The 25,882-nt window shown below is 44.6% G+C and overlaps 1 protein-coding gene and 1 long non-coding RNA gene across 3 annotated transcripts in view; one reads left to right on the top strand and one right to left on the bottom strand.

Moving 5' to 3' along the window:
• LOC119437231 (adenosine deaminase) overlaps window positions 1-25,882 on the bottom strand; it is a 476,423-nt gene that overhangs the window by 399,012 nt on the left and 51,529 nt on the right. Inside the window, exons 3-8 of one of the 2 annotated variants that reach the window (XR_007464910.1) lie at window positions 23,799-23,921; window positions 21,248-21,477; window positions 16,524-16,648; window positions 16,020-16,267; window positions 8,442-8,568; window positions 8,023-8,347 (exon numbers count right to left, since the gene is read on the bottom strand). Coding sequence is in view for 1 of the 2 variants with exons in the window: in XM_037704273.2 (XP_037560201.1) it covers window positions 8,243-8,347; window positions 8,442-8,568; window positions 16,020-16,267; window positions 16,524-16,648; window positions 21,248-21,477; window positions 23,799-23,921 (958 nt within the window). In the remaining variant the exon portion in view is untranslated. Of the gene's footprint in view, window positions 1-7,887; window positions 8,348-8,441; window positions 8,569-16,019; window positions 16,268-16,523; window positions 16,649-21,247; window positions 21,478-23,798; window positions 23,922-25,882 lie in introns of those variants that run through there. The other variant, XM_037704273.2, reaches the window with a different exon arrangement.
• LOC125942215 (uncharacterized) lies at window positions 420-1,643 on the top strand. The gene is made up of 3 exons (XR_007464911.1): window positions 420-489; window positions 947-984; window positions 1,476-1,643. It is a non-coding gene; the product is annotated as an uncharacterized LOC125942215 (long non-coding RNA).

Genomic DNA, 25,882 nt, shown 5'->3' with positions numbered 1-25,882 from the left:
TCACATAGAGCTAAAAGCGTTTTTAGGCAAATGAATTTTCAGCAGACTATGTGCTACATAGGCACTTTTACACTGTTGAGCCACAGCCTTTAAAAATTAGAGCCATCCTTCTGGAGTGAGGACAATTTCGAGAACATAAGGATGCTTATTGACTGGGATTCTGCTGCTAAACACAAGGTTCACAGGTTCGACCTCTGGCCATAGTGGCGGCATTCCAATTGGGGGCAGAATTCAAGAATGCTCGTGTACCGTGCTTTGGGTGCATGCTAAAGAACCGCCATGTGATCAAAATTAAACCGGAGCCCTCCACTACTACAGCATCCCTCATGACAGACTCTGCAGTTTTCGGACATTAAAGCCTGCAAAATATGAACACCAGTTTCACTATGTGATTTTTAACTAGTGCTTACTCTGCCATTTCAGATGATGACTTGCATGCGGAAAAAAATGATCGGGGCAACGCCCAGGATCATTTTCCTAGCATACCAGGTACGTTCTCTTTTATTTCTATTTTCTGTGAACAGTACATTCGTAAATGCGACAATAATAATATGCTTTAGACACTTCTAGCTGACTCCATCAGGGTCATTTAATCCTGGTTCTGCTGCTACTTGCTGTGGGACAAGTACATTTGTTTAACTCATACCTGAGCACTCACATGCACACTGTATCTAATAAATAAATGTAAATACCTTGAGCCACCCACGGCCACCATTCGTAAAGTAACTTGTAAAAGTTTTCATTTTTATGCGTAAGTAATTAACAGAACTTTTTCCCTGCTCTCTAAATCTTGTAAAGTCATGCTATTTACTTGTGTAGAATGTAATGTAACAATTGTGTTTAGTTAGCATTATTTCAATGCTAAGCTTGTCTCAAAACATTTGCACACGTACAGCGCCATTAAAAGTGTTGCAAAGATTTTAATGTGGTTTTTATTCTTGTCTAGTGCCTGGGAAAGACTTTGTGCACCTCCCTGATGGATCAGTGAGTACCATTGCACACTATTTTCGTATTCCTTTCCATGTTTAGCGGTCCAAAAGGTATTCACATGCTAGCCTCTCAACCGATAAAAAGTGGTCATTGTCATAACGAGATGTGAAAAATCGATACAGCCTAAACCATATTTGCCCATTTTGTATGACAGTAGTTCTTATTTTATTTATGATTATACTTGAGTTTATCCCCTGATGTTCAGTCGCCGAAACAGAAGGTTGCTGGGCATGTCGAAGAACACAATTTGTGATGGACAAGCCCTGCTTTCTTTTTCAAGGCAATGAAAGTGCACAAAACCCAGCTGCATTTCACGTACTTCCTTTCAAAATTCGTATTTCTGTTCTGTCGGTGCTCTACAAATTACACAATTGAACAAGTTTAGCTAAGACCACTGGTTGCGCAATTCATTTATGTAGGACCTCTATTCTTACTGGCAATGTTTTATTTTGACAATGTGGGTATGGATATTTTTTTCCTTTCAGTTTCATCTGGCAGAAGGTATTGTTATTTCTGCAAATCAAGCAGCAAAATCTTAAATAACAAGAAGGCAACACTTGTGTGCAAAGACACCGCCCAAGCAATATGGGGCACGGATGGCCTTGTGAACAGAAGTGTGAGTGGCGTTGCTGCCCCCAAGCTCAGAGCAGCTGGGGAGTTGCCGAAGCAGCCACTTACACCCACGAAAGTGAACGTCGCGACAGGTATGGTGGAAAAAAATATATAGACTCTGGTAACCTTGAAATGTCTAAAATGGCACATCTCTCTTGATTTTGGCTTTGTTTGTCTCTAAAAAATATTTGTTTTCTTGACATTTTACTAACATTATTGAACCTTATGCTGTGCTGTGCCAATTATGTTTTACAGCCACAGTCCGCCACTGGGGCCAGTTAAAGGGCGAAGATGTGACCACAGCTGTGGCCTCCATTACAAAGCTTCTCTCCGAGATGATACAAGACGTGAGAAAATCCAGCAAGTGACTGGCGCTAGCCAAAGAAAATAGCATGTGAATAAATACTTATAAACTGGCCTTATAGCCCTTGTTTCTTTAGCAGCAGCTCTGCATGCACGGCTGCCAACGGGCACCTTGAATGTACGGAGCTGCGACCAATACACTGCCAACTGGTCCCAATGGGGGCTGGGACCACTACCAACTGGTCCCAGCTGAACTGGTTCCAGCTGGTCCCATTAGGGGCTGGGATCAACTGGGACCACTATCAACTGGTTCCAGCTGGTCCCATTGGGGGCTGGGACCAACTGGGAATTTCACCATAAGCCAGTTCAACGGGGACCAGTTTGGAACCAGGTGGTACCACTTGGAATATTTTCACCTGGGAAGATATCGACGGCAAAACTCGTACAACCTACACCTATCTTGTCGATCTTCAAAATCGCCTTGAAGAGACATGCAAACTCACCCATGACGAGTTGGAGAAGGCACGCGCAAAGCAAAAACCTACTTTGACCGGAAGAGCCGACCTCGCAAGTTAACCGTTGGTGATAAAGTACTTCTTCTACTGCCGACTGATTCCAACAAATTACTAATGCAGTGGAAAGGTCCATTTGAAGTCGTCGAACGGAAGAATGAGGTCGACTACGCTCTGAACATAAGTGGAAAACGAAAAATATTCCACATCAATATGCTAAAGAAGTATGAGGAATACGAACCCTTACAAGTGCAGCAGGTCTCTGCCATAACAGAGGTGACCAAGCCTTTGACAGACCTCACACAGAAAGAACCAAACAAAAGTCTCGCGTGGAGACAGGCTCAACAGCAAGCGTTCAGCATATTCAAAGTAAGCTCGGTGACGCTCCCATTCTACAAGCACCCAACATGACAAAGGGTCGGATATCGCAAAGCAGGTTGCCTGAGCTGCGTTTAAATAATTGAACTACCAAGTGTATATTATCTCAGTGCTTAAATTTTTAACCTTTAGAGTGCTGAAGGACAAGAAGACATTTACCGATTTTGCTTTTAAAACAATAGTTGTATATGTAGTGAACTCGTTTTGAAAGTGGACCTTCGTGCAACACATTGACCTTTGTTTTCCGCCTTCTTCCGCATTATAAAAGTTGTGAACTTTCTTAAAACCAGGAGTTGTCACGATATATACAGAAGCGCGCGAAAAACAAAGGCATTGCCGTGTTCGCCGTGCGGGGGTGATGACGAAGTGGTGTGATCGTGTGGCGCATGGTGCATGCGAATGTTCTGAGCTGCTCGGCGTTGAAGGCTAGCCGGTTCTCGCTGGACGCCCGGTCCAGAGAACCCAGATCGCCCTTTACGCCATCCTCGGACGCAAAGGACCTGTGTTCCTGCTGGACAACCAGTCCAGGGAGCCAGGCGAGGTGGTCGCTTTCCCGGGCCACTGCCACGACCAGCCTGCTGCCGGAGGTGAGAGCAGTAGCAAGAGCTGTTGCACGGCTACCATGGCTGTGTCTGCTACCGTCGCTACTGCAGCTGCAGATCCCATGATGCCGTGGGTAGGCCCATGGTGACGCCGTCCAGCCATCAGCCGACCCGTCGGGACTGACATCGACCTCTACGTGTCAACGGGCTCCACGCAAAGGGAACGCACGGTGAGAGACTTTATATTATACAACAGGACACTTTAGTAGCAGCTTCGGGACTGCATGCGTTAGCAGAACTTTTAAGTACATGTCCATCGTGAAGTCTGTACGTCTTTGTGCTGTTAATATATATTCTGTGTCTGTGTGCACTCGAGTGGTCGATTACGTTCCTTGGTGAGTGGTCCTGGGCCCAAACCTCATTACATTACATCACAGTCTAACATCATTACATCATTTTTAATCACAGTCATGCAAGCAGCACACAACAATGCGGCCCGCACGCTTGAGCTCTTAGCTGCAGACGCCTGTACCTAGGTGTGAAAGAGTGTGGATGCTGCTGTGCATACGGAATGGTGAATTATGCGTTAACAGAAGTACCATTAGCACACGCTCTACTTACAATTATTCATTTAAAGAATATGTTTTCATATTTACACTGGATCATTCTCCACTGTCCTTAAAACAATGACGGCAACCCAATAATGCGTAGCCTTCCCATTTTTTATGAACATTCACGATTTTTGAGCCCCCTTTGCATTCAATGCAAAAACGCACATAAATCTGAACTATCCTCAAGGCAGAAAAATATTACTTTTTTCCACACCATTTCGTGGGACATGAATGGTATTAATCTAAGGAGCATAAAAGCCAAAATGGAAAGAACATTTGAAAAGAAGCCTTTTGGAAAGAAAATTTATTTACATACCAAGGTCAGTAATGTGAAGAGAACTTAGACACTCTAAAAATATACTCTTGGCTTATGAATGAATTAGAATAAGCTCGCCAAAATCAGGATCAGCCAGCTCACTTACACTCAGACTACAAGAAGTCTGACCAAGCTAGGCCACTCATACTCACTTGTCTATGGGTCCCATGAAAGTCATTGCAATTCATATTAACCAAAATGAGGCTCAGGCAGGCTCACTCAGTTGGTGGTTCATGGGATAATACACATCATTCAATCTAATGAAATCATGTGCTTCGACTCAATGCAACTGAATGCAACTGTATAAACTCAAAGAATCATAGATTCATTACTTGCTCAGACTTAGCATGAACTTTCCAAGACAAGCACACACACACTTGCTCGACAGAAACTTTTATGAGCTCATGTTGTCATAATAGTGTCACAGCCTGAGCTATGCCACAGAAACAGCTGTTCACCTACATGTGGAAGGAACCGAAGGCACTATTTACACATGCTTCCAGCACTACATAGATGCAAGACAAGCAAGACGACATGAAGACGTGTTCAATGCACTTTAGCTTGGCTATGTTTTGTTAACCAAATCATGAGAAGTTTATTATCACTGGATCGAGAACATTTGCAGATTTGTGCTTGCGCTGACGAAACGCGATTCTGATCAATCATGCGAGGACAAGCAAGCGGTTTGCTTTTCTAACCGTTATAAGATCACAATGTACCCTTAAATGCATGACCGCTTGGGGCTCTTACTTAGGTTATGAACAATCACACAAAGGACTCACTTTATGAGCTCTTGTAAGGTCATACCACAGGTGCTGCTGCATCACTTTCGGCATCCACCAATATAATCTAACAAAGAAAGGGAAGGCGAATGCAGCTATAATGAAACATAGAGCACTTTTGGGCTAAAATAAATATATGAGTGTCACATGTAAGTGCCGCGAGGTGCCGCTAGAAGATCGGAGCGGCCACCCAAGCTCCGGGAAGAAGTGAATGGGTGCACGAGCATGGCGGCACGAGGCGCGATCTCGCAGTGTTCGAACCAGGCGGGCAGCAGTTCCGAGCTCCTGGGATGAACGAGGCGAGAGGTCCTGCCAGGCGAGACATTCGTGGCAAGGTGTGGAGGATCGTCAAGCCGAGCGTGGACGAGGGCGTCTGAGGAACCAGGGCTCCTGCTGCCAGTACTGGAGACGCTGGCTGACCCGAGTGCCGCCAGTTCCTGAGCTGCCGCACCTGAGCTGTGCCGAGCACCGTTCGTCTGGCACAGATGTTGCTGTGCTAGACGCGGTCCTCACGTGCGACCGCCGCACGTGGATTGCGAGTGGCATACGAGCTCGGCACCGAGGCCATGCTGGACGTGCGACTGTAGCACATCGGTCGCGAGAGGCACGTCCGAGCCGGAGACCGAGGCCGTGCTGCTGGAGAAGGCATTCCCTGGCTGCTGCCGCTGCTGCTCCTGAGCGTGCCGAGCCAGAGAACCGTGCTGGACGGGGCCTGAACGTGTCGTCGTTACAGTCGGCTCGAGCACGAGTGAAGCTGCAGTGTCGTGATGACAGAACCGTGAGCCTCGCAACACGGGACTGTCTCAGCCCATTTATCCTCGTGTGCTGTGTGTGTGTGGACACACTGACTGCCGTTACGCAGATTATCAACTCTCTGTAAATATATACTTTTCAGGTTCGTTTTGATTTTGATAAATGCTCCCAAATGACTCTCTGTCTTTCTTCCGCATCACTGCGCACTGGCGAAAGTGCCGAACAGTCCTAAACACTACAATGAGGTAGTGTGAGGAATCTCGAAAGGAATAATGGTGCCAGCGCTAACATTCACAAATGCCATTTTTTGCCTAACATCAGACACTGTGTCGGGGTTGGAAGTTCACCAAAGACCGGTAGGCCGATTGGCTTTGGTGGCCCATGACAAAACCACAAATGAGGCAGTGAAGGGAAACATAGATGGGGTCTCTTGATGTCAGAGAAGCGCAAAGCAAAATTAGTTTTCAAGAAAGACTCGGGAACTTCGATGAAAATAAAATGGTGGCTAAAGTACACAAATATTTGTAACTCAAGAGCGTAGATACAGAATCGAGGAAGAGGTCAAGAAAATTGTCAACTAGGTACAGGTATAGGGTAATTGACAGTGTAACTAGATAACCAGCGGTCATCAAAAACAGAGTGAGAGAAACAGTGACAGTAAATCGAATGCAAAGGTTGAAAACAAAATGGACCAAGGAGATTTACAAGAATGGCAAGAAAGAAATTAAAAGAAAAATCTGCACGATAACACAAAGGGCAGTGCCTTACTATTTGAAGCTTCAGCTGGCTGTCAAAGGACAAGAACATACCGGAGCAAATATTCGCTATAGGATAAGGAATGTGTGTGCTGCAGCAAAAATCCGGAGACAACTTGGCACATACTAACGTAATGCGAAGGAATTCACCCAGCGACACCCGTAGGAAACGTCCCCCTACCAGAAGTGCTGAGACTTACAGCAGATGTAAGCATTAACCAGTTAGCAGTCGAGATAAGCAAGAGGCATTTAGAGCATTGGTGGAAAAAAACATGTAATAAATTGATAGGATTGGATCTGTCACACGCATAGGTACTAGATACAAGGTATTACATATAGAGGTTTTAAGGAAGAGATAAGAGATTAAAGGGACAGACAAAATAGTAGACCGATAAATATCTGTAGATTACGTGATTGGCCAAAGCAGGCTAGGTGACCATGTTACTGCCCCTATTTTGAAGGAGATGCTAATAAATCGTCATCATTATCATCAGTGTTTTGCTTTGCCACCTGACCCTCATGTCTTCTTGAAGGTGGCGCCACCACAACCAAGAAAGTGAATAGCCAATTCGGCAGAGTAGGGCAGCCATTTCAGGACAACTCAAGGTCCAGAAAAGGCCAAAGCGGGAGAAAATGCCGTACCACATGTCAGCCGTGGGAGCATGACTACAGCAGTAAAAGTGCACGCGCTTAAATCGGGAAATCTGGCCACCTTAGTTATGTCGCTAAAAAAAAGTTGTTGGTCACTAAATTGAAAATTTCGAAGCAAGACCAACAAGAAAGTCACTAAATCTAGCAACAAAATCACTAAAATGGCAATACTGCATACAACTCACTCAAGACTCGAACCTCTAGCGTCTGCTCAGGATCACTCAGGCTCACACACACATGGACTCACTGTGGCCAAGTTAGAGTCACACTCGCAAATGGCTCTCGGTCTGAGCAAGCTGTGTAAGTCACAAACATCAGTTCGCCGACATAGGGCTATTTACGTGTGCGGCCCCCATTAACATCGTCTTAGAATTATTGGATTGCTAATTTGAGTAATGCCAAATTTTTTCTGACTAAGCAAAAAAGCAGTAGCAAAGCAAAACATGAAACCATGTTGACAGTGCTATGGTTTGCAAACTTAACGTGTTAAACTTCAAAATGTTAAACTCTTCCTTCTGACCTTTCAGTCTAAGCACCCACTCAAATCAGCATTTGAGTGCGTGTATGCATGCGTGTCCATGTGATTGTGAATCGTAGCCACCTTAACAGAAATGCAAGAGATAGTAATCCTCCTTTGTAATGAAGAGCAGACAATTTTCGTATGAATGGCACTTCAATAAATGCACTGAAAGGTCTTTAACCACACAACACATCTCCTGAAAGAAGAGCTCAGAAACAATATCTGCTCCTTCTTCCATACATGTTCCATCATTTCATTTTTGAGATGCGAGCTATATGCTTCTTTTTACAGTAAAACCTCCACAAGAAAGTTGTTTTGCAAACTGAACTTTGTGTTACAGTTCATTGCGACTAGTAGTGCAGCCATGTTCATTCTGCTGACCTTATTAGAAATTTTGATCATATAATCTGCGTCCAACACTTTGCAAGCCACAGCTACTATACTGTGGACACTTTGAAGCCCTTGACATTGTGATCATATGCATTAATGGCAAACAACTTGAACAAAACTAATTTATTTACGCAACTTTTTCAGGTGAGACTCCATATTCCTTGAAGAGATGCTGAAGCAAATCTTCCTTTTCCAAGTGTGGCAGGAAACACGATCGGGCAGCATTTATGTTCTGAATAGATTAAGAAAAAAAACAATACATTTGTGGCGCTTTACATACACCGAAATTATCATATTCCTATCAAAAAATGGCACAGGGAACTCACTGCTCTAATAAGGTGGGCTTCAGTCAGGCCGAGTTGTTTAAGCAATGCATACTCAAGATCCAGTGTACTTCCCGTGATAGTAGTGTCATCCTTGCTGATGGAGAAGTTTACATTATCCTCGGCAAAGCTGAAAACAAGAACTGTGAATTAGGAACCTAGCAATGTCAGCAATAAAAACCAACAAGCAAGATATGGCATGGTAGAACCTCAAGAAAAAGTTAAGTAAATATATCACAGGCAAAAAAATACTGACTCAACACTTGCTAAGACAAATGTTGGTACAGTAGAACCCCGCTGTTATGTTCTGGGGTGCTGCGTTTTCCCGGCTGTTACGTCGTTTTCGGCTGGTCCCGGCACAGCTCCCATAGAACCCAATGCATTGGTAACCCCGCTGTTACGTCGCAACTGCGGCACCGTTCCCGCATCATACGTTGCGAACTGCCACCCTGCACCGGCCCGAGCGCCCATTTCGACTTTTCATGTCACTTGGCTTGGTTGCTTGACGATGGCATTGGCCGCCCAAAGTGGCGGGGGCGACACTTATGACGTATTTTCAGTTTTTGCCAGCAAATATATGGCCCTTGACATCCGTATTTGCTATCTAAAGAGGGTGTCTATGATGCGTTGCGGCGTAAAAATTGGTTTTGGCTCATAGATGTTCCGTATAAAGTCCAAGGGCGATAACGCCGTCGCCGCGCACAGTAGACTTCATGTGCGAGTGAAAGGGTGCGAGGGGAGCCGACGACCGCGTCTAAATCTCGCGCGCGAAAGAAAGAAGAGGGAGGAAGCACGCTTACGTTGCGCTCGAGGCACGGGCGAGGGAGCGAGGGGGAACGGATAGCGGACAGCGTTGTGCTCTGGCATCAACTGCGTACTGCGCGGCGGCGCACGGTCGCGCGGGCCGTATCTTGAAAGTGATCTACGTTGGGGGCAGAGTCTACGCAGTGTAGGTGCGTCAGCGGCTAGTAGCTTTGAGTGTGCTGTGTGTTCTCGGCGCTCAGTTTGCGTTGAAGCGATAGACAACCGCACGAAGGTCACTTCGCTCGCTTCAGCAGTGGCGCTTAAATTCCTCACGCCAGCGTTTGACAGCGCGTGTCTGCGCTCATCGAGTGTGATGTGTTCATGTTTGCCTGTGGGCGCTGACACCATGCTTGTTAATATAGTTAATAAGCGAATGTTTACACGTTTATACAGACGATAAAACTACTATTCTTACTTTGTCTAGCTGTCTACTAATTTGCTATTGCAATCGATACTTTGGCTGTCGGGCGAAACTACGACTTTTTTTCACACGTAAGAAAATAATATTGTGTGCATTTCAACACTACTCCCATTTCTCAATCATTCCTGTTTCCCGGCTCTTAAGTTTTTTTTACGGTCCCGTGAAAAACGTATCAGCGAGGTTCTACTGTACTGGTAAGACCAACAATACTAATCAAATGTTTCTGATGGTAACTTTCTGAACAATTCAAATTAGGCACTTTGTGCACAAATTAAGCAAGTCACCAGATGCATGACGCTACCATGCATGACGCTACCAGGCCAGTTGGAATAGACATAGAAAAAACAGAAGTGAGGTGTGTGTTGGGCCAAGTTCTTGACTTATGCTGGAAACCTACAGCACAAAGAAACACCCGGACTCAAGAACAAAGGAGGGAGCACAGAAAGCAGTTTTGAGCCTGTCTCTTTTTGTGTTTTGTCTTACTGTCAGTGTGCAATAGAAATAGAGGATGTATTAGCTCCTCCTCCCCTTTCTGTTCTGCCTTTCTGCACAGTTGATCCAATGACCAGCACATAAATAATCACCGCATGCTCTGAGACTATACTCACAAAGCAGTTTGTACACAGGCACAGTTTGTGGCAAGTGCACTGGCCAATCATGATAGTGAAAGTACTATTAGTGAAAGTGGCCTGCCAAAGATGCACAGTACTTACAAGTTAATAGCTTTGCGAAATCAGTCTAGGCATTCTTCATCGACCATCATCAGTGTTCATAACACCCCGTGGCAGAAAATTGAAATATACCTTATATCACTTTCGTATCATAAAATAGCTGCCTACAAAACCACTCTTTTTTTTCAAGAACACTGAAAAAAGATAGCCTATACTATAAGACGCCCTTCCATTATAAAAACAATTACCTATATAAAGGTAAGTCAGATATGCAACAGAAAGAAATGTCAATTCAGTGGATGGACACGATGGAATAATAAGCAGCTAGTCCTTTGTGACTGATGTGTGAGGGAACTCATTGCTCTGGAGGCAACATGACACTTGGTCCATGGACGAAATCCGTGATAAGGTCTATCATGCGAGTCTATTAATGTCACTGCAATGGCTTTGTAGTTACCTTTTGGCACTGCTTGGCCAACACAACAACAGAGGAAGACAGAGGCCACGATTAAGAGAATTAATCACAGACCATGATGCAGGACTTACAGTGGCATCTTTCAGTTACTGGCATGATATTCGTGTGATGTGGTGCTTTCGTGCACTCGCAGGCTGTTCTTAATTACATGGAAGGATATTGCATTACAAAAAAGCAATAAGGAAAAAGCCAGCTTCATTCCCCTCAACCTCCACGGGGCAGCACCATTTCGTATCGTGATGTCTCGGGGGGCTTTTCTAGCAGGGTTTGCGTGAATCTTCAAGCAGCAGCAAAGCATGGCTGGCTCGACCTTTTCCTGTATTCATAGCCATCGACTGCACGCAGAGTGCCTAGTATTTCCTTGTGACTGCACAAAGGACAGACTATGGCTTATCACCAACAAAGCAGCAAAGTGATTCGGGTAGTAAGTACAACTATGATTTACTGTACTTTTGTAAGAGTCCATAAGAGTAGCTTATTGGGCGAGTTGGTACATGCTGCAATGTTGTGGAGTTCCAGCAAACAGGAAGGAACCGGGAAAAAACCATGAGGAAGAAACAGACAAAGCAACAGAAACGGTGCTGAACTAATAAAGTCCAGCACTTTTCTTGTTCCTTTATCTACGTCTTCCTTAATGTTTTTTCCTGGTCTCCTTCCTGTTTGCTAGCATTCCACTATGTTTTGTAACCGTAGCCATACGAAAGTGATGCTGTGAACCTTCTGGGAGAAACTATCAAAACATTTTATTCACACTTAACTACGAAGTGCTTCTTGCTGCGATAAAATCATATTCTGTTACATCAAGTGGAGATGTAGAAAAGCATCCCAGAATGTGACACCTCCATTATGATATCCAGACAAATTTGCATTGCTTCGATGATTCTATTATGAAAGATATTTAACAACCACTGCAGATCTATTGAAGTTTGCTAATACAGCGATGGACCAGCCATTTGGCATATTGGAACAGGTCCTGGCACAGGCAAAAAAGTTGATTTGGCACAGTGACAAGAAGTTTTGAACATACAATGCTCAAAAATTGAAATGCAAACAGCAACAAATGCCTTTCACGCTCAGTTACGTGGAAGTGTGAAATGAAATCGCTCTGTAGCCGGCTTTTAAGCATAGAATAGTCCCAATGGTACGTTCTATAGTTTGAATTAAGACATTGTTGCAAATGCAGATGCACTTGGAAACAAAAACAAAACAATTGGAGTAGTTCCAGAATAGTTTGTTTCAAATTTGAGCACTGTACATCTGTATACCATAAATGGTCCCAACTTTAACTGATGTAGTAAAAAATGTAGTGGATCCAGCTTTATGCAAATGAATGAGAGGCATTCGGGGTAAAAATTACCAAACCAGTTTCATCATGTTGAATAGAATTGCTTGCTCTGTGGGTATATCATGGTAAAAAGCCACTTCTACCATTTCATCATGTAACAGGCGTTGTATATTTGGCGTGCTTCAAGTGAGAAAGAAAAAAATGGAAGCAGAGCTAGGGGGGCATGTCAACAAGATCACACTCTAGGATATGTGCAACTTCAGCATAGTTACAATGAAGATGTCGACAGGTTTCTATCCCTTTATTGTGCGCAATATCTCCTGCATAACTGTGCCAGGTAACATGTGAAAGCGGTAATATTACAGAATCTGTTCTTCCAATTTGCAGCATTGCAAGGAAACTTACAACTAATGAACAAATTATGTGTCACCGGTTGAGTAAACATATGATAAGATATTGCCATGTTGCAGTGACGGTGAAGAACACAGAAGCAATAACTGTGAATGCCGAAACTCTTTACAGCGCGAATTTGTGCCTAGATAAAAGCATAACAATAGCAACAATAGCTGCGAGCTCAGTCGGCGATCGTCGAAAATCTGAACTGCAGGTCAAGCGTGTAGGCTTTTATACATGCCTCTTGGGAGATTCTACTGTAATCACTGAACCTACGTGCTTTCCAGAAAGTACTACACAATTCTCGTCGCACATACAATCAGATTACACAAGGATCGGTGACAACAGACAATGGATAGAACTAGCAATAACATTCGAGAAACTTGAGATACAGAAAGGCGGGTCTTGCACTAAGGGATAACACTGCAGCACAGATTAGCTTGTAATAACATTCACCAAAATGTAATAAATTTATATGCATTTCAATATTTCTAACGTGTCACCACTGACAACTATGCTCAACAATGTGCAATCGAACCTAATCTAATTATTTTTCATATGAAAACCTCCTTCAGTGAGTTCCACGCCATGGCTGGTATGAAGAGTACTGAACTGCAGCATAAACACCGTAAACAACACTGCAAAGTGGTAATACACAAACTTCTGCTGGAGAGAGATGCAACAAAACCATGAAAATAGAACAAAGGACCAACAGCAGTAGTTATATCTGTGGCTATGGCCACAGATATAACTTACAAGATGACAATGATGTGCATTAGGTTAGGCTTCAGTTTTACTAGGAAGGCAATATCACCGAAACGAGACTTTTGTTCGAAGGCTTAATTTGGCACAGGCTCAGCACAATTTCTGATTAAAATGCCATTTTGGAGCAGGAGAGCGCAAAGGTCTGCTGTCGAAGCAATTTGGCACCGCTGTTCCATCACTGCTCTACACACATTCATACAAGCTTTTAAAACATCACTTTTGTATTTCTTATCATCTCACATTCATTCACCACTTATCACATACCATTTATAAACTAATACAGTATAATGTACATTATCTCCAGTGCAAAATGGGTCATTTCTGTGTCACAATATCCTACCAATCAACTAATACCCAATTATTTAAGGAACCAGCATGCTAAAATCTAACTTGTAATAGCAGTCAATCCATTCATTGAAAACTACTGAATACCCTTGCTGAAGCTAGGCCATTTTGAGCACTATGAACATTTTCTCCATACAACTCATATATAAATAGTTTGCACATTGTGTCACGTCCAATGCACTTGCTGCTCCTTCACTATTGCTGGGCACTTCCCAGCTAGCTTCAGTGCATGCCCGATTGACTGCGACCATATTACAGTAAGTTCTAACGTGCAATTGCAACAACTAATGTGAGCCAAATGGAATTCTGCCCCACATGTACTTCGACAAGCTTGTACGAACCGACCAGAGCACGGCACGAATCTAAAATCCCTACGTGCACTGGTATTGATGATATAACGTGCTCATCAGAAGAAGCCCGTTGACATCATTAACTGTTTCCTGTTAACAAGTTATGTCTCAATACAGCAAATGAAGGCATACAAGTCACTAGATGGATTTATAAAGAATTTGAAAGTGAAACAACTGCCGTTGCAACCTGTTGTGGTGACCAAGGTTTAATCAGCGGCCAGTACGCATACCTGCGAGAGTGCTTACGAGTAAAAAATTGTTTTTCCAGTTTTTCCCTCATCTATCTTGTAAAAGCATGTTACATGTATGTTCTATAGTCAAGTGTTTGCCGAAAACTCTTTTGCACTATGTGCATATTTCCGTCATTTTTCAGCAGCTTTTGAAGTTATACATGCAAACGTGCTCGTGTTCTTGCGTTGGGTGGAACGCAAGCATAAACTTAACTCCATAAAGAGGACATAAATCACATGCCTTAGCAGTAATGCTAATGTAACAGTAAGCAAGGGTAGGCTAACTGCATGAAACGGTCACAAATTGACAGTCCCAGCAGTAATGCAAAAACACCACCAGAGACAAAGTGAAAATCTACCTTTCCACAATCAGGCCATGCACCATATCTTTTCTACTAAAACGCCTTATTCTTTCATTCATTTCCAGGTCAACCACTCCCTGTGCCTTTGGGAAACATTACTAAAAGCAGGTGTATACAGCTACCCGAAAAAAAAAACGAAATGGGTGCGACTAACAGCGGAGAGCACAGCGGCTACGATTATGAATGTCAGTGGTAAATGAACAAGATGTACGGTATGTAAGTTAATGTGATTTGCAATTCCTTATTGTAAAAAATGCGAGCAGCTTCACACTAGTGGTGCAAAGTCTGAGCAAACAGCGAAGCTGGCGGCCCTTCCCTAGCTTTAACTTGGCTTTTCATTAGCTTTAACTTGGCCTTTTCATTAGCTTTATTTGGTTCTCCCTCGAGCGTCGTCGTCTTCTTCCCCAGCTCGCATGTTGGCGCACCTCAGCGCAACCGTGCGAATGCGCTCGTGCCATAGCTCCCGCGTTCGTTGTCGTCTTCTTCCACACTGCGCCCGTTTGCGCTCATCATTCCAGCGTAGAATATCACTTCTCTTAAGTAGTGGGACGCTTAGAGCTGCTGCCGACGATGACCGCGTTTGTGCCGAACGCACCCGGTATCCGTCACTACAGCCGATGCCTCTGGTGGTGGCTCGGCAGGTAAGCTCACCAGGCAACGTGTTTCCGCACGTCTGCGACGCGGAGCTATATACTCTGGAGTGACGCCATTGCCTAGCTTCGCCCCCGCATTACTGTGGGGAGAAGCTAGGCAGAGCTACGGCGCAGGAGTGAGCGGCGCTGCTGCGGAGGTTATGCAAGGCGTCGCTAGGTGGCACTGTGGCGAGTGCGACGGTAAAGAGGCTTAAAGCGGCGGCGAGGCGAGCAGGTGGCGGCGCAGCAGGGGCGAGGAGGTGGCGCTCCGTTGCGAGGCGATGTTGCTAGGCAATGCAGTAAATCATCGCTCGGCGAGGTCTTTTGTCCGCGACGGACGCAACGAATAGCCGGCTTAAACAGCTCCGCTGTTATTAACTAGTGTTAATAACTAGTTGCACATTGTGGTCACTAGTTAGATGACAAGTTACATAATATGTACATTGTTGAGATCCTTTAAATCTGTTCAGTAGATAAAGGCAAGCCACTGGATCCAGCAGTTGTCGAGTACCTTCGTCCACTCACACTGTGCCATATGATAATTTTCAGCAAGCTAAACATGCCGATGCATGGTTTCCTGTAGGTCAGTTTCACAGAGGACTTGCTTCTGTTTCGACAGCTCAAAATCATGCAGATTCATTGGTTGTCACAGCAAAGAAAGTGCAGCGAAATGTATGCACTAGCTATTGCGCTATTCTAGCGAGGATGCCTGTATATCATTCCGGTATATAACGTCTCATTACGCAGATACTGCACGTCTGTGTTCGAAGCAGAATGTCCTTAACCATCTTTGCAAAAGAATACAAGACATAACTAACACACTTGACACTTGTTACCGTCAGCCTCACCGGACTATGGAGTGCCTCTCGGTGCTCAGTGGGCAGCCTCCGGAAAAAACACTGGAGTAAGGGCACACTTCAAAATGAATGTTCTTCTTGCGAGCCAACTGGTACGTCTCGCCGGTCGGGTCTTGGAAAACACGGTATCCGTGTCCTACACGGTCACAGTTCAGCTTGACGATGGCATCTCGCACGGTTGAGTAGGTGCCGCCTTCACCTGCATGTGCTGTCCTTTGTATGCCCACCTGCTTCGCTCTCTGATCAAGCCGGAAAGGAAGACATGAGACATACACGTTCTCAATTAGGTTAGTGGCAAATCAAAGAAAGCAAGAACACAACATTTTTAAAGGAAAACTAAGAGGAAGTATCAAGCTAGATTAGTTTTACAAAACCACATATATTATTTCATCAATGTGAAGGTGCACTAGGTAAAACTGATCAATCAAAGAACTCGACATTATGCATTGCTCAGTAGTTCCACATATTAAAGAAAAAGAAACTCAGGGGACATACCTGGAAGACTTGGGCCTCTACAGCCGTGTAGCCAGGTGTCTGCACTTCGTCCTTTGCAATATCAATTCCAACAACGCCAATGCCATCGTGCTCCTCACACAGTCTCAAACAATCAATGGTCCATTCTGAAATGTTCGAAGAAATGCTTGCATGAGAAAATAGGTAAGTTTTCTCTCGCTCTGCTCTTGTCAAGATTAAATAGAGTAACTAAACAGAGGAGTCACGAGTCACGGCAAGACATTTTTACAATATTTGTGATTGTGTGAGGCTAAGAAAACATTGTTTGTCAGAGCTGCTTGGCAAGCCTGTAACATGCTGCATAAAATTTGCGACGTCAGTTTTGTGATAGCGCAGAAGTGTTTCTGTTAGCATTGCACACAACATACGACAACAGCTAGAGGAACATGTCAAGGGGAATACAGGAAATTATGGGAAGGAGGGAGGGAATGCCTGTTTTTCTGTCTGTGTTAGTGTGTGCGCGTGCGCATGTGTGCAATCATGGGCAAATCCAGTTACTAGGATTGCCACCGTACCAGTTGCTCCCTCACGGTGCTGGGTGCCAATTTGACCCTCACATCGATATGCAAGTTGCTTGTTATTAGATTCTCCCTAATTGGAACATGTATCGCCAGGGCTCTGGCGGGGATTCATACATAACAAACAGCTGAATTGTCAAAAGTGCATTGATTCATTATTTATTTAACTGTTCATGGTCATGAAACTGTCCTGTTATCCAAAGTTGCGTGCCTGAGCAGTCCATCCTTTCTTTCACCTTTATTTTTTCACATAGACCTCTGCACCCATCCATTGATGCACGGTGCTTTTGCGTCGGCTGGTTTCGGGCCACTAGACAAATGGAAGCTAGCCCATTAATTGCCCGTTTTTCTGCCCTCTAACATCTGTGGGGTATAGAAACAAAGCTTGGTGGGCTCTTGACTTGACACTGTGTCTCCTTAAAAAATGTTAAATTTGTGCAAGATTTTATAACGCCTTTCAATAACTTTCAATCATGCAAAGCTTGTACTCGACTCATCACCACCTTATCTTGTTTTCATTTTGTCTGCATTTGTGCATGCAGAACCTATCGCAAAAACTTCCTTTTCCGAGATTAATCATAAAATCTGCACAGGCTGTCCTCTTTCTTTGTGGTGTTAGAGCTGCCCCAAGGAAGCTTTTTTTTCTCATTTGCGATTTTTGTTAATTTCTCCAAAGATTAGAGCCTCAATTAAAAAAAATGCCCCCAAGAGTCACTCTTTTTGTTTAATTTTAGAGGAAGCATGACCTCGGGGTCTCCTATGTAAATACATGGGAACGGATAAATGATGTTTCTCATCAACCAGTGAACCACATGAGATGATGCTTGTTGCAGTTAACTGAAAAAGTTAGAATATAGTGACAGCAGCAAGCAGATTTTTTATTGAGGGCACTCATTCTTATTAAAAAATAAATAAAAGTTAAAAAAGCAATACTATCAAGCTTACAACTGCTTTAACTCATCAGCAATGCAAAACGATGTCACAATTATGTAAACTGTACCTAGTAATAATACATCTAAAGATGACAAAATCAATGTATTATACGATGCACTGAAATACACCAATAATTTGTGAGTAGAACTTCACCAAAACCTTCGCTAACATTGTAACAATTTCACGTTAGTCGTCCATTCATATATCAAATTTGTCCACTTCGGATGCTCTAACAGATGCAATTAAATGGGCCCTGAACCACCTTTTATCGAAGTGGAGATATAAATTTCAAGATAAATTAGGCAGTTTCAGAAACACTTTGCCGAAAAAAGTACATCAATGCATTCAGCAGAAGTGTAGTTATTGGCAATCACCCTATTCTCGGTGTTTCCGCACCTTCTTCAATGCGAAGGCTACGGCGGAGTGGCACATCCCTACAACGCTCCGCCTACCGAACGTCACCGTGGCGCGCAGTTCAAGTTTGATTTTAACGCGATGCGTGTGTTGCAGAAAATCCGGCATCGGCTTCGGCGTTGGCACTAAGCATCGGCGTATGGCGGAAATAATCATGCCGAACCACATCATCCTGAACCACCCCGACCACACGGGCCCTGCGCGTGGTGCGAGGTGTTAGTGAACAAAAATTGAATTTCAAAAAGTAAAATCCGTCAGAAAAATTGTAAAGTACAACTTAACCACAATCACAACGTACAGACATGATAGCACTGGATTGTAATTTGAATGCACGAGAAAAAAAGCCTGATAAGCAGCTAGGGATCTTTGAATGCTATCGCGTTCCACTGCGAAGCTTAAGCGTCCTCCAATTCTGATGGTGTTTGGCTGTACTTTGGTTCTAGGCAACATTGAGGGGAATGTTAAAAACCGAGCTTTTCCATAGTTTGATCGGGCCCCATGCCACAGAAAATAAGGTGTCGGCGACAACGGCGTCCAATAACGCTATCGTGTTACACTCTTAAAGGCGAAGCTTAAGCATACTCCAAGTTTTTGGATGTTCACGTAGACGCCACTATTTCCAATTTTGGCACCTACAACGCACCAAACGTAGCCATAAACATGCCAAACGCGGCTGTCCTCAGCAATCCGCAGCGTGCTCAACCAGAGGACTCGTCGCGGCACCCCAGGGCGGCCGCGGTACCTACGCTTCGTAGCAGACCGCAAGCCACATGCAACAGCAGCGTTTGCTTAGCACATGACAGGGCTAGAGTGCGCGCTTGCGTTCATATGCTCCTGGCTGTGCTGCGTGATGCGGACCAGCTTTGCCCTGCATCAGCTTGACTGACGGATAGTGCCCACATCCAATTTGCGCATTTTTGAAGCGCTATCACTAAGTCAGTCAAGGCGTCGAACCAGGAGCAGCCAGGAGTGAGCGCACGCTGGCAAGCGTGCGTATGGTCTGACCTGAAGTGTCGCATTGTTCGAGGTTCGTTGGGTGTTCAAAACGAGTCGAAATTAACAAGAACACATGGCTATGACACCAATTAGAAAAGTGGCCAAAGTTTAATTCCTACGCAGGCAACCACAGCCGAGCGTGAGCAGACGACAGCCGGCTTTTTCTGGAAGTATGTCGAAATTCGAAAGCATAATTTTGCTTCCTTCAGCCTGTTTATTACACTGCATCAATATACACAGTAACAGTAGGGAAAAGCGCACTGATCCAAACACCCTTCTTGATTGTTGTCAGCTATTGGTCAATAGCAGCCATGTATGGGAAGCCACTATATTACAATTAAAATAAAGCGTCCAGAAAAGAGTAAGGAGCACGCTTCTGTTGAAAAACTTGGAGTACGCTTAAGCTTTGCCTTTAAGAGTGGAACGCGATAGCATTACTGGACGCCGTTGATGCCGACACCTACACCGTATTTTCTGCAACATGGGGCCCAATGAAAATTTAGAAAGCTTGGTTTTCAACATTCCCCTCAATATTGCCTAGAACCAAACTACAGCGAAACACCATCAGAATGGCAGGATGCTTAAGCTTCGCCTTTAAGAGTGGAACGTGATAGCATTCAAAGATCCCTGGCTACTTATCAATCTTTTTTTCTCGTATATTCAAATTACAATCCGACACTATCACGTCTGTAGGATTCACTGATGCCTTGCGCCATGCGCAGGGCCTGTGTGGTCGAGGTGGTTCAGGATGATGCGGTTCGACATGATTATTTCCGCCAGACACCGACGCTTAACGTAGACGCCATACCTGACGCCGGAGTTTCTGCGACTTGGGGCCCTCAACGCTATCGCGTTAAAAGAGCGTTCGAGAGAAATGTGACTTCGCACTCCGCTTACAAGATTTGCACACGACTGCAAAATTTGTCTGAAATGTTCACACCAGCGTATGCTATCTGCTGACTGTTTTTCTTAGCAAGCCCGAGGGGTGGTCTGGGCCCCTTTATTAACTGCGATATCTGTTTTTGGTGCAGTTATTTTACGAATGTGTAAGCTCTGTGCTTCGAAATATTTTTAGCCTACCAGTTTTTGGAGAACTTGTGCGAAAATTTGCAAAGCCTAAATGAAAATTCTGCTTGCTAGAGTCACCTGAATTTAACTTTTCCTCTCAAATTTCATTCAGATAGGGTCCACAAGTTGTCTCGAAAGCATTTTTGCATTTTACATGTACTTGAATACAGAAATAGATGTTGGCCCCGGGCTGAAGCTTCCTCTTAAACCTTTGCAGAATGGTTTCCCAAGAAAGGCATTCAAGCTTCCTTGTGAAAAAAATAAAAATAATGGCGATCAAATCGATAGCATATTGTCACGTGTATTTGTTTACCTTTCTCGGGGGACCGTGTTTCACCGTCTAACAAGTGCTATCGCTTAGCGCAGGATGCGCCTGCATGTATTGGAAGTTTCTAGAATGTTATAGAGGGTTCTATCCGCTCTCTGTTGTCCCCAAACCTTGCGTAATCTGACTGCATATATGCGTGACGCGAATTGTGTAGTACTGTCTGAAAACAGGCCGGCACCAGCGATTACTCTGGGACCTTTGATGACTCATATAAAAGATGACGCCCTTGACCCACTGGTCAGATTTTCGACGACCGCCGACTGTGTTGGCCGCTATCGTTGTGATTTGAGTGTAGCCTATTTTTGTGGGCGCAAGTTCGCCCGATAAAAAGCTGGCTTCATCATTCACAGTATTGCTGCTGTTTTTCTTCATCGTCACTACTACGTGACACTATACACCGAATGGTCAACAGATATCAATCGTCCACCAAAATGATAAGCCTAGATTACCGTCGTTTCCATTGATAGAGACTAGTATTGATCGAGCCTTGACGCCGAAGTCGTGCTCTCCCCTTTCAAGGCCACGGCTGACCACTTGGATGACCAGCGCCGGCGTCACACAGTTGTCCTTCGAGGCCAGCAGGTGCGGCGAGTAGCGTGCCTCAAAGTAGGCGACGCCTTCTCTGGCCTGATCCTCGCACAGCTCGTACGCAATGCGCTCGATTGCTACCAAGTCGCCCCTGGAAAAATAATATTGAAAATAAAAATAAAAGCTCCAATTGTTATTTTACGATTCCCACAAGACACCGCGGATGGCGCCGGTAGTATGTGTCGGTTTCTACTGTGATTGCAAATGGAAAAGAGCAAACGCAGGGGAAGACAGTGGTTGTTTTACCCGTAATACCCTCTTAGTGGTAAAAGTAGACACAGCGCCTTTTTTTTTAAAGGTTTCTTTTAGGTCATTGTTAAGGTACCGCACCGTACCAGCTCATTAATAAATGGCGTTGCTACTATCGGTGTCTATTGTGATTGCAGATGGAAAAGAGCAAACGCAGAGGAAGACAGTGGTTGTTTTACGCGTAATACCTCTCAGTGGTAAAGGTAGACACACCATCTTTTTTATTAAGGTTTTTTTAGGCTATTTTTAAGGTACCGCACCGTAGCAGCTCATTAATATATAGCGTTGCTACTGTCGGTTTCTATTGTGACTGCAGATGGAAAAGGGCAAACGCAGAGGAAGACAGCAGTTGTTCTACCCGTAATTACTCTCAATGGTAAAGGTGCACAGCATCCTTTTTTTTAAAGGTTTTTTTAGGTTATTGTTAAGGTACCGCGCCACAGTAGCTCATTGATATATGGCGTTGCTTCTGAGCTCAAGGTCGCACGGGTTCAATCCCAGCTGCTGAGACCGCATTTCAAGGGGGGTGAAATGCAACAACACTCGTGTGCTTCGATTTAGGAGCATGTTAGAGAAACCCAGGTGTTTAAATTGAATATCTCAAAACCTAGACTGCGAAAATGCTGAAAAAAAGACCGTAATCAAACGTTTTTTTGTACTTTTTTGCGCAGCTGTCGTATCGGCCTGCAATTTTGTCCCAATGCCTTTTGCTAGGTACCCTCATCTACAGTTCTCGGCCGGCTGATTCCATTTATTACGTGGGCGCAACGTCGCTACGACCGCTGAAGCGTGCAGAGTGCGAGAAAGAGAAGTGTCGGCCAGAGGCGAGCGCGCCTCTACTTCTAATCACGCCAGCCATGCACAGCAGTGCCTCGATGCCCCGTGCTCGGAAGCAGCTGCTGTGCGTGGCAGCTGCCTCCGAGGGCGGTAGCGAGCGACGCTCTGTGGAAGTTATCCTCGGTCGAAAACTCCGGGGAACCAAGCACGTTCGCGAGATATTTAGCATGACCCACTTTCGAACACTGCAGTGTCAACATGCATCTGTGTTTGCGCTTATATGTTATAGGTTCGCCGTTGCCTATATACGACCGACGTGTCAGTTGCTGGGTCGCACATAATATTGCAAAAATAATCTACTAAAAGTACCACTCCGGCTAAATTGAGCTCTTGTGAGGAAGTCGCGGCGGTAACCGGCGCCATATTGGAAAGGCGTCACGTTGGATTTACGAGGTGCTTATGCTTATATTTTCGTGAACACAGCTATATCGAAACTCCGCTTATCTCGAAATTTTTTCCAGTTTTTAATACTTTGATTCAAAGCTGTGGTGTATTACTGTGTGCGAGATTATAGTCTCCCAGCAGCTCCATGTTCTTCATGGCAGCATTCTCTAGTGATCAGGAACGTTTTATTACTGACTATAGAGAGGGGCTGTCGATTAAATATAACCACATGCGCTTCCTTACATAAGTACACACGCTTTTTTGCATTCGGCCGCTGTGGAAATGTGGCCGCAGGTAAAGCTTAATTTATTTGCACTCTCCCCACTCTGACAGGAAGTGAGTTACTTAATTGCCCTCGGAACGGCTGTTGGATATTACTTCACACCTCGAAGCGGCCGCTACCATTAACAAATTCACACAGGCTTTAGTAACCAGCAACGTATAGCGTTTATCGACCACTAGAGACTTCGCGTGTGACACAGTCATCAGTGGGGTGACGGCATACATCTATTTTACGTAAACTGCAGTTTCGGAAATCTAATGCCAATTTGCACCTGCGACGTTCTGTATAAGCCCCCAACCACAATGAGATACCAGGGACATCAACCAAGCACATACCTGGCCTATTACTCCACATAAAGAGTTTTTGCCAGATGTCTAAAAAATTCTGTGTGGAGTAGCCTAGCTACTCAGAAGCACTTTTGATTAAGTACATTCAGCCTTAGCGAAGACTGCACTGTAGAAGGAAAAGAAGCACTTGAATTGTTTTCTGTAGAGCATCCGACTTCACTGTTTCAATGAAGATACTTGGAATTGTGGAGCAACAATACAGAAGCGTGAACGAAGCGCTCAATTCTATCAGCATTTTTAAAATGCACTTAACTTACTGACAGCAATAACATTGCGCTTCAACGATATCGACTGCCTAAGCCGGATACTTACACTATAGTAGGCATAAATATGGCAAAGCGGTCGAGGAAGTCTTTCAGTGACGATGACTCCACTTTCTGCAGCCGCCATCGCAGGGCAGCTATTGAAGAGCATCCAAGGTCAATCTTCTTCTTGCTTTAAAAGAAAACGAAGAGCAAAATAGTGAAAATTTACCGTAGCTATAATCATGATTCGTATTATGGCTATATGTACTAAAGGTGCAGAAAGGCGAGCGCTTGAAGAAACGTCTCGTACGCTCAATCTTTAGGAATATAGTATATTGTGACACGTGCAAGGTTAGCTGTCCACAGCATGCCCACCATTGGTTACTAATTGTTCTCGAAATAGGGTGCAAAATTTGGCGAGTTGGTTCAAATTGTTTATGACGGCAATGCAAAGAGGACGGCGCAAACAAATAGAAGCAGTCAGGACAATAAGCGTGAGTTCGGCGCTTGTTCTGTGTACTTCTCCTGTGGGTCACTGTCCCTTTTGCATTGCCATCATAATAATTTTCTTGGAGATTCTGCATACATTGCGCCACCCAACGTCACCACCCTCCCCTCATTCTCCCATTTTGCACTTCGCTGAACGTGTGTACACTCGAAGCTGCGTGTGCACTCTCATGCGCCTGCACGCGTTTCATTAGCGTATAATACGAAACTGCAGATCACCGACTAGCACACAAGCCTTCAACGTGTATAAAAAAAGGACTTCGTTCTACGTGTATTTGAATAGGGAGTGTCCAAGCTAAACCTTGATATTTGCTGACATGCCAGCAAATGCATACTTGCAAAACCAGAGAGAGAGAGGAAAAGGACAAATGAAAGGCACGGAGGTTAACCAGGACTGAGCCCGGTTGGCTACCCTGTACTGGGGGAAAAGAAAAGCGGAGATAAATATTGAAAGAAGAAGAGAAAGTCCGCTGTGGATATCGCCAACATAGTAACAGTTCTCTGCTCTATATCACAGACGGTCACTCAGTCCGCACCACAGATGCTCACTCAATCTGGCAACCTTCAGAAATCGCAGCAGCACCCTTGTGGCCTTTTGTAGTTGCGATATGCGAGGCCATGGTGCCAGGACCTTGTTCAAGGTGAATGGGTTTCTGTCCAACTGATTTAGAGCTGTGCAGAGGTCATGTCTTTCATTTTCAAAGGATGGGCAGTAGCACAGGTGCTCCATAGTCCCCGCGACACCGCAGGCATTGCACTTGATTGGTGCTATCGGCCATTCTAATCAAAAATGAGTATGCATCAGTGCATGCAACGCCCAGGCTTAAGCAACACAGCATTGTTTCTTCACTTTGCGGAAGCCCAGGTAACAGCTGCAGTTGCATAGATTGGTCGAGAGAATGCAACCGATGGTGAGTGAATTCAGGTGTGTGCCACTTCTCTATCGTATACAGTGCGCTAGCGAGCTTAAATGTTGGGCTGCGTCAGTGCGCAATAAAGGTACAGAAAAATGGTTTGTTCCTTCGCTTGCCTTCCTAGCAGTTTCGTCGGCGAGGTCGTTGCCGGATATACCTCAATGACCCGATATAGCCACTGAACACCAGTAGCACATAGGTATTCGTCTACTCGTCTGCCACTCCCGATGTCTCGCAGTTCGTCAGCGCCTGACCGTGCTCCATGCAAGACCCCAGGATACAGACAAAATGATGACACTCCTAGCAAATTGCCTTTCAAGGAGCACTAAAGGCAAATAGTAGGTCAACGTGGGACGTTAAAATACCATTCCAAAAAATCGAAGGACTTGTTTAGTGTCAAGATAAAACTTAAAGAGGAAATCGCGTCTCAAGCGTCCGCATATCTTTAGCGCAATTAAAATCGTCCTCCCCAAAGAAGGAAATGCATAGTGACGTTGCATATGCCATCACTGCCCTTTACTGCTTCCAGTGAGTAAAATGGCGCCCAACAGACGGTGCTACATTTTTTTGCGCAAAACGCAAAACCCGGGGCCAGATCCTCCGCAGCAGCTGCTTTTGATCAAGTGGCGTGGACTGTTCAGGCATCCCGCGACATCACAGGGACGTAGAATTCTACGCTACTTGCAATTTGTGAGTTTTGCGAGCCAGCCAAACCAGTGCAGCACTACAC

This window comes from Dermacentor silvarum, chromosome 1, assembly GCF_013339745.2.
Source record: "Dermacentor silvarum isolate Dsil-2018 chromosome 1, BIME_Dsil_1.4, whole genome shotgun sequence".
Lineage (NCBI taxonomy): Eukaryota > Metazoa > Arthropoda > Arachnida > Ixodida > Ixodidae > Dermacentor > Dermacentor silvarum.
This window is presented reverse-complemented; position numbering and strand designations above follow the sequence as displayed.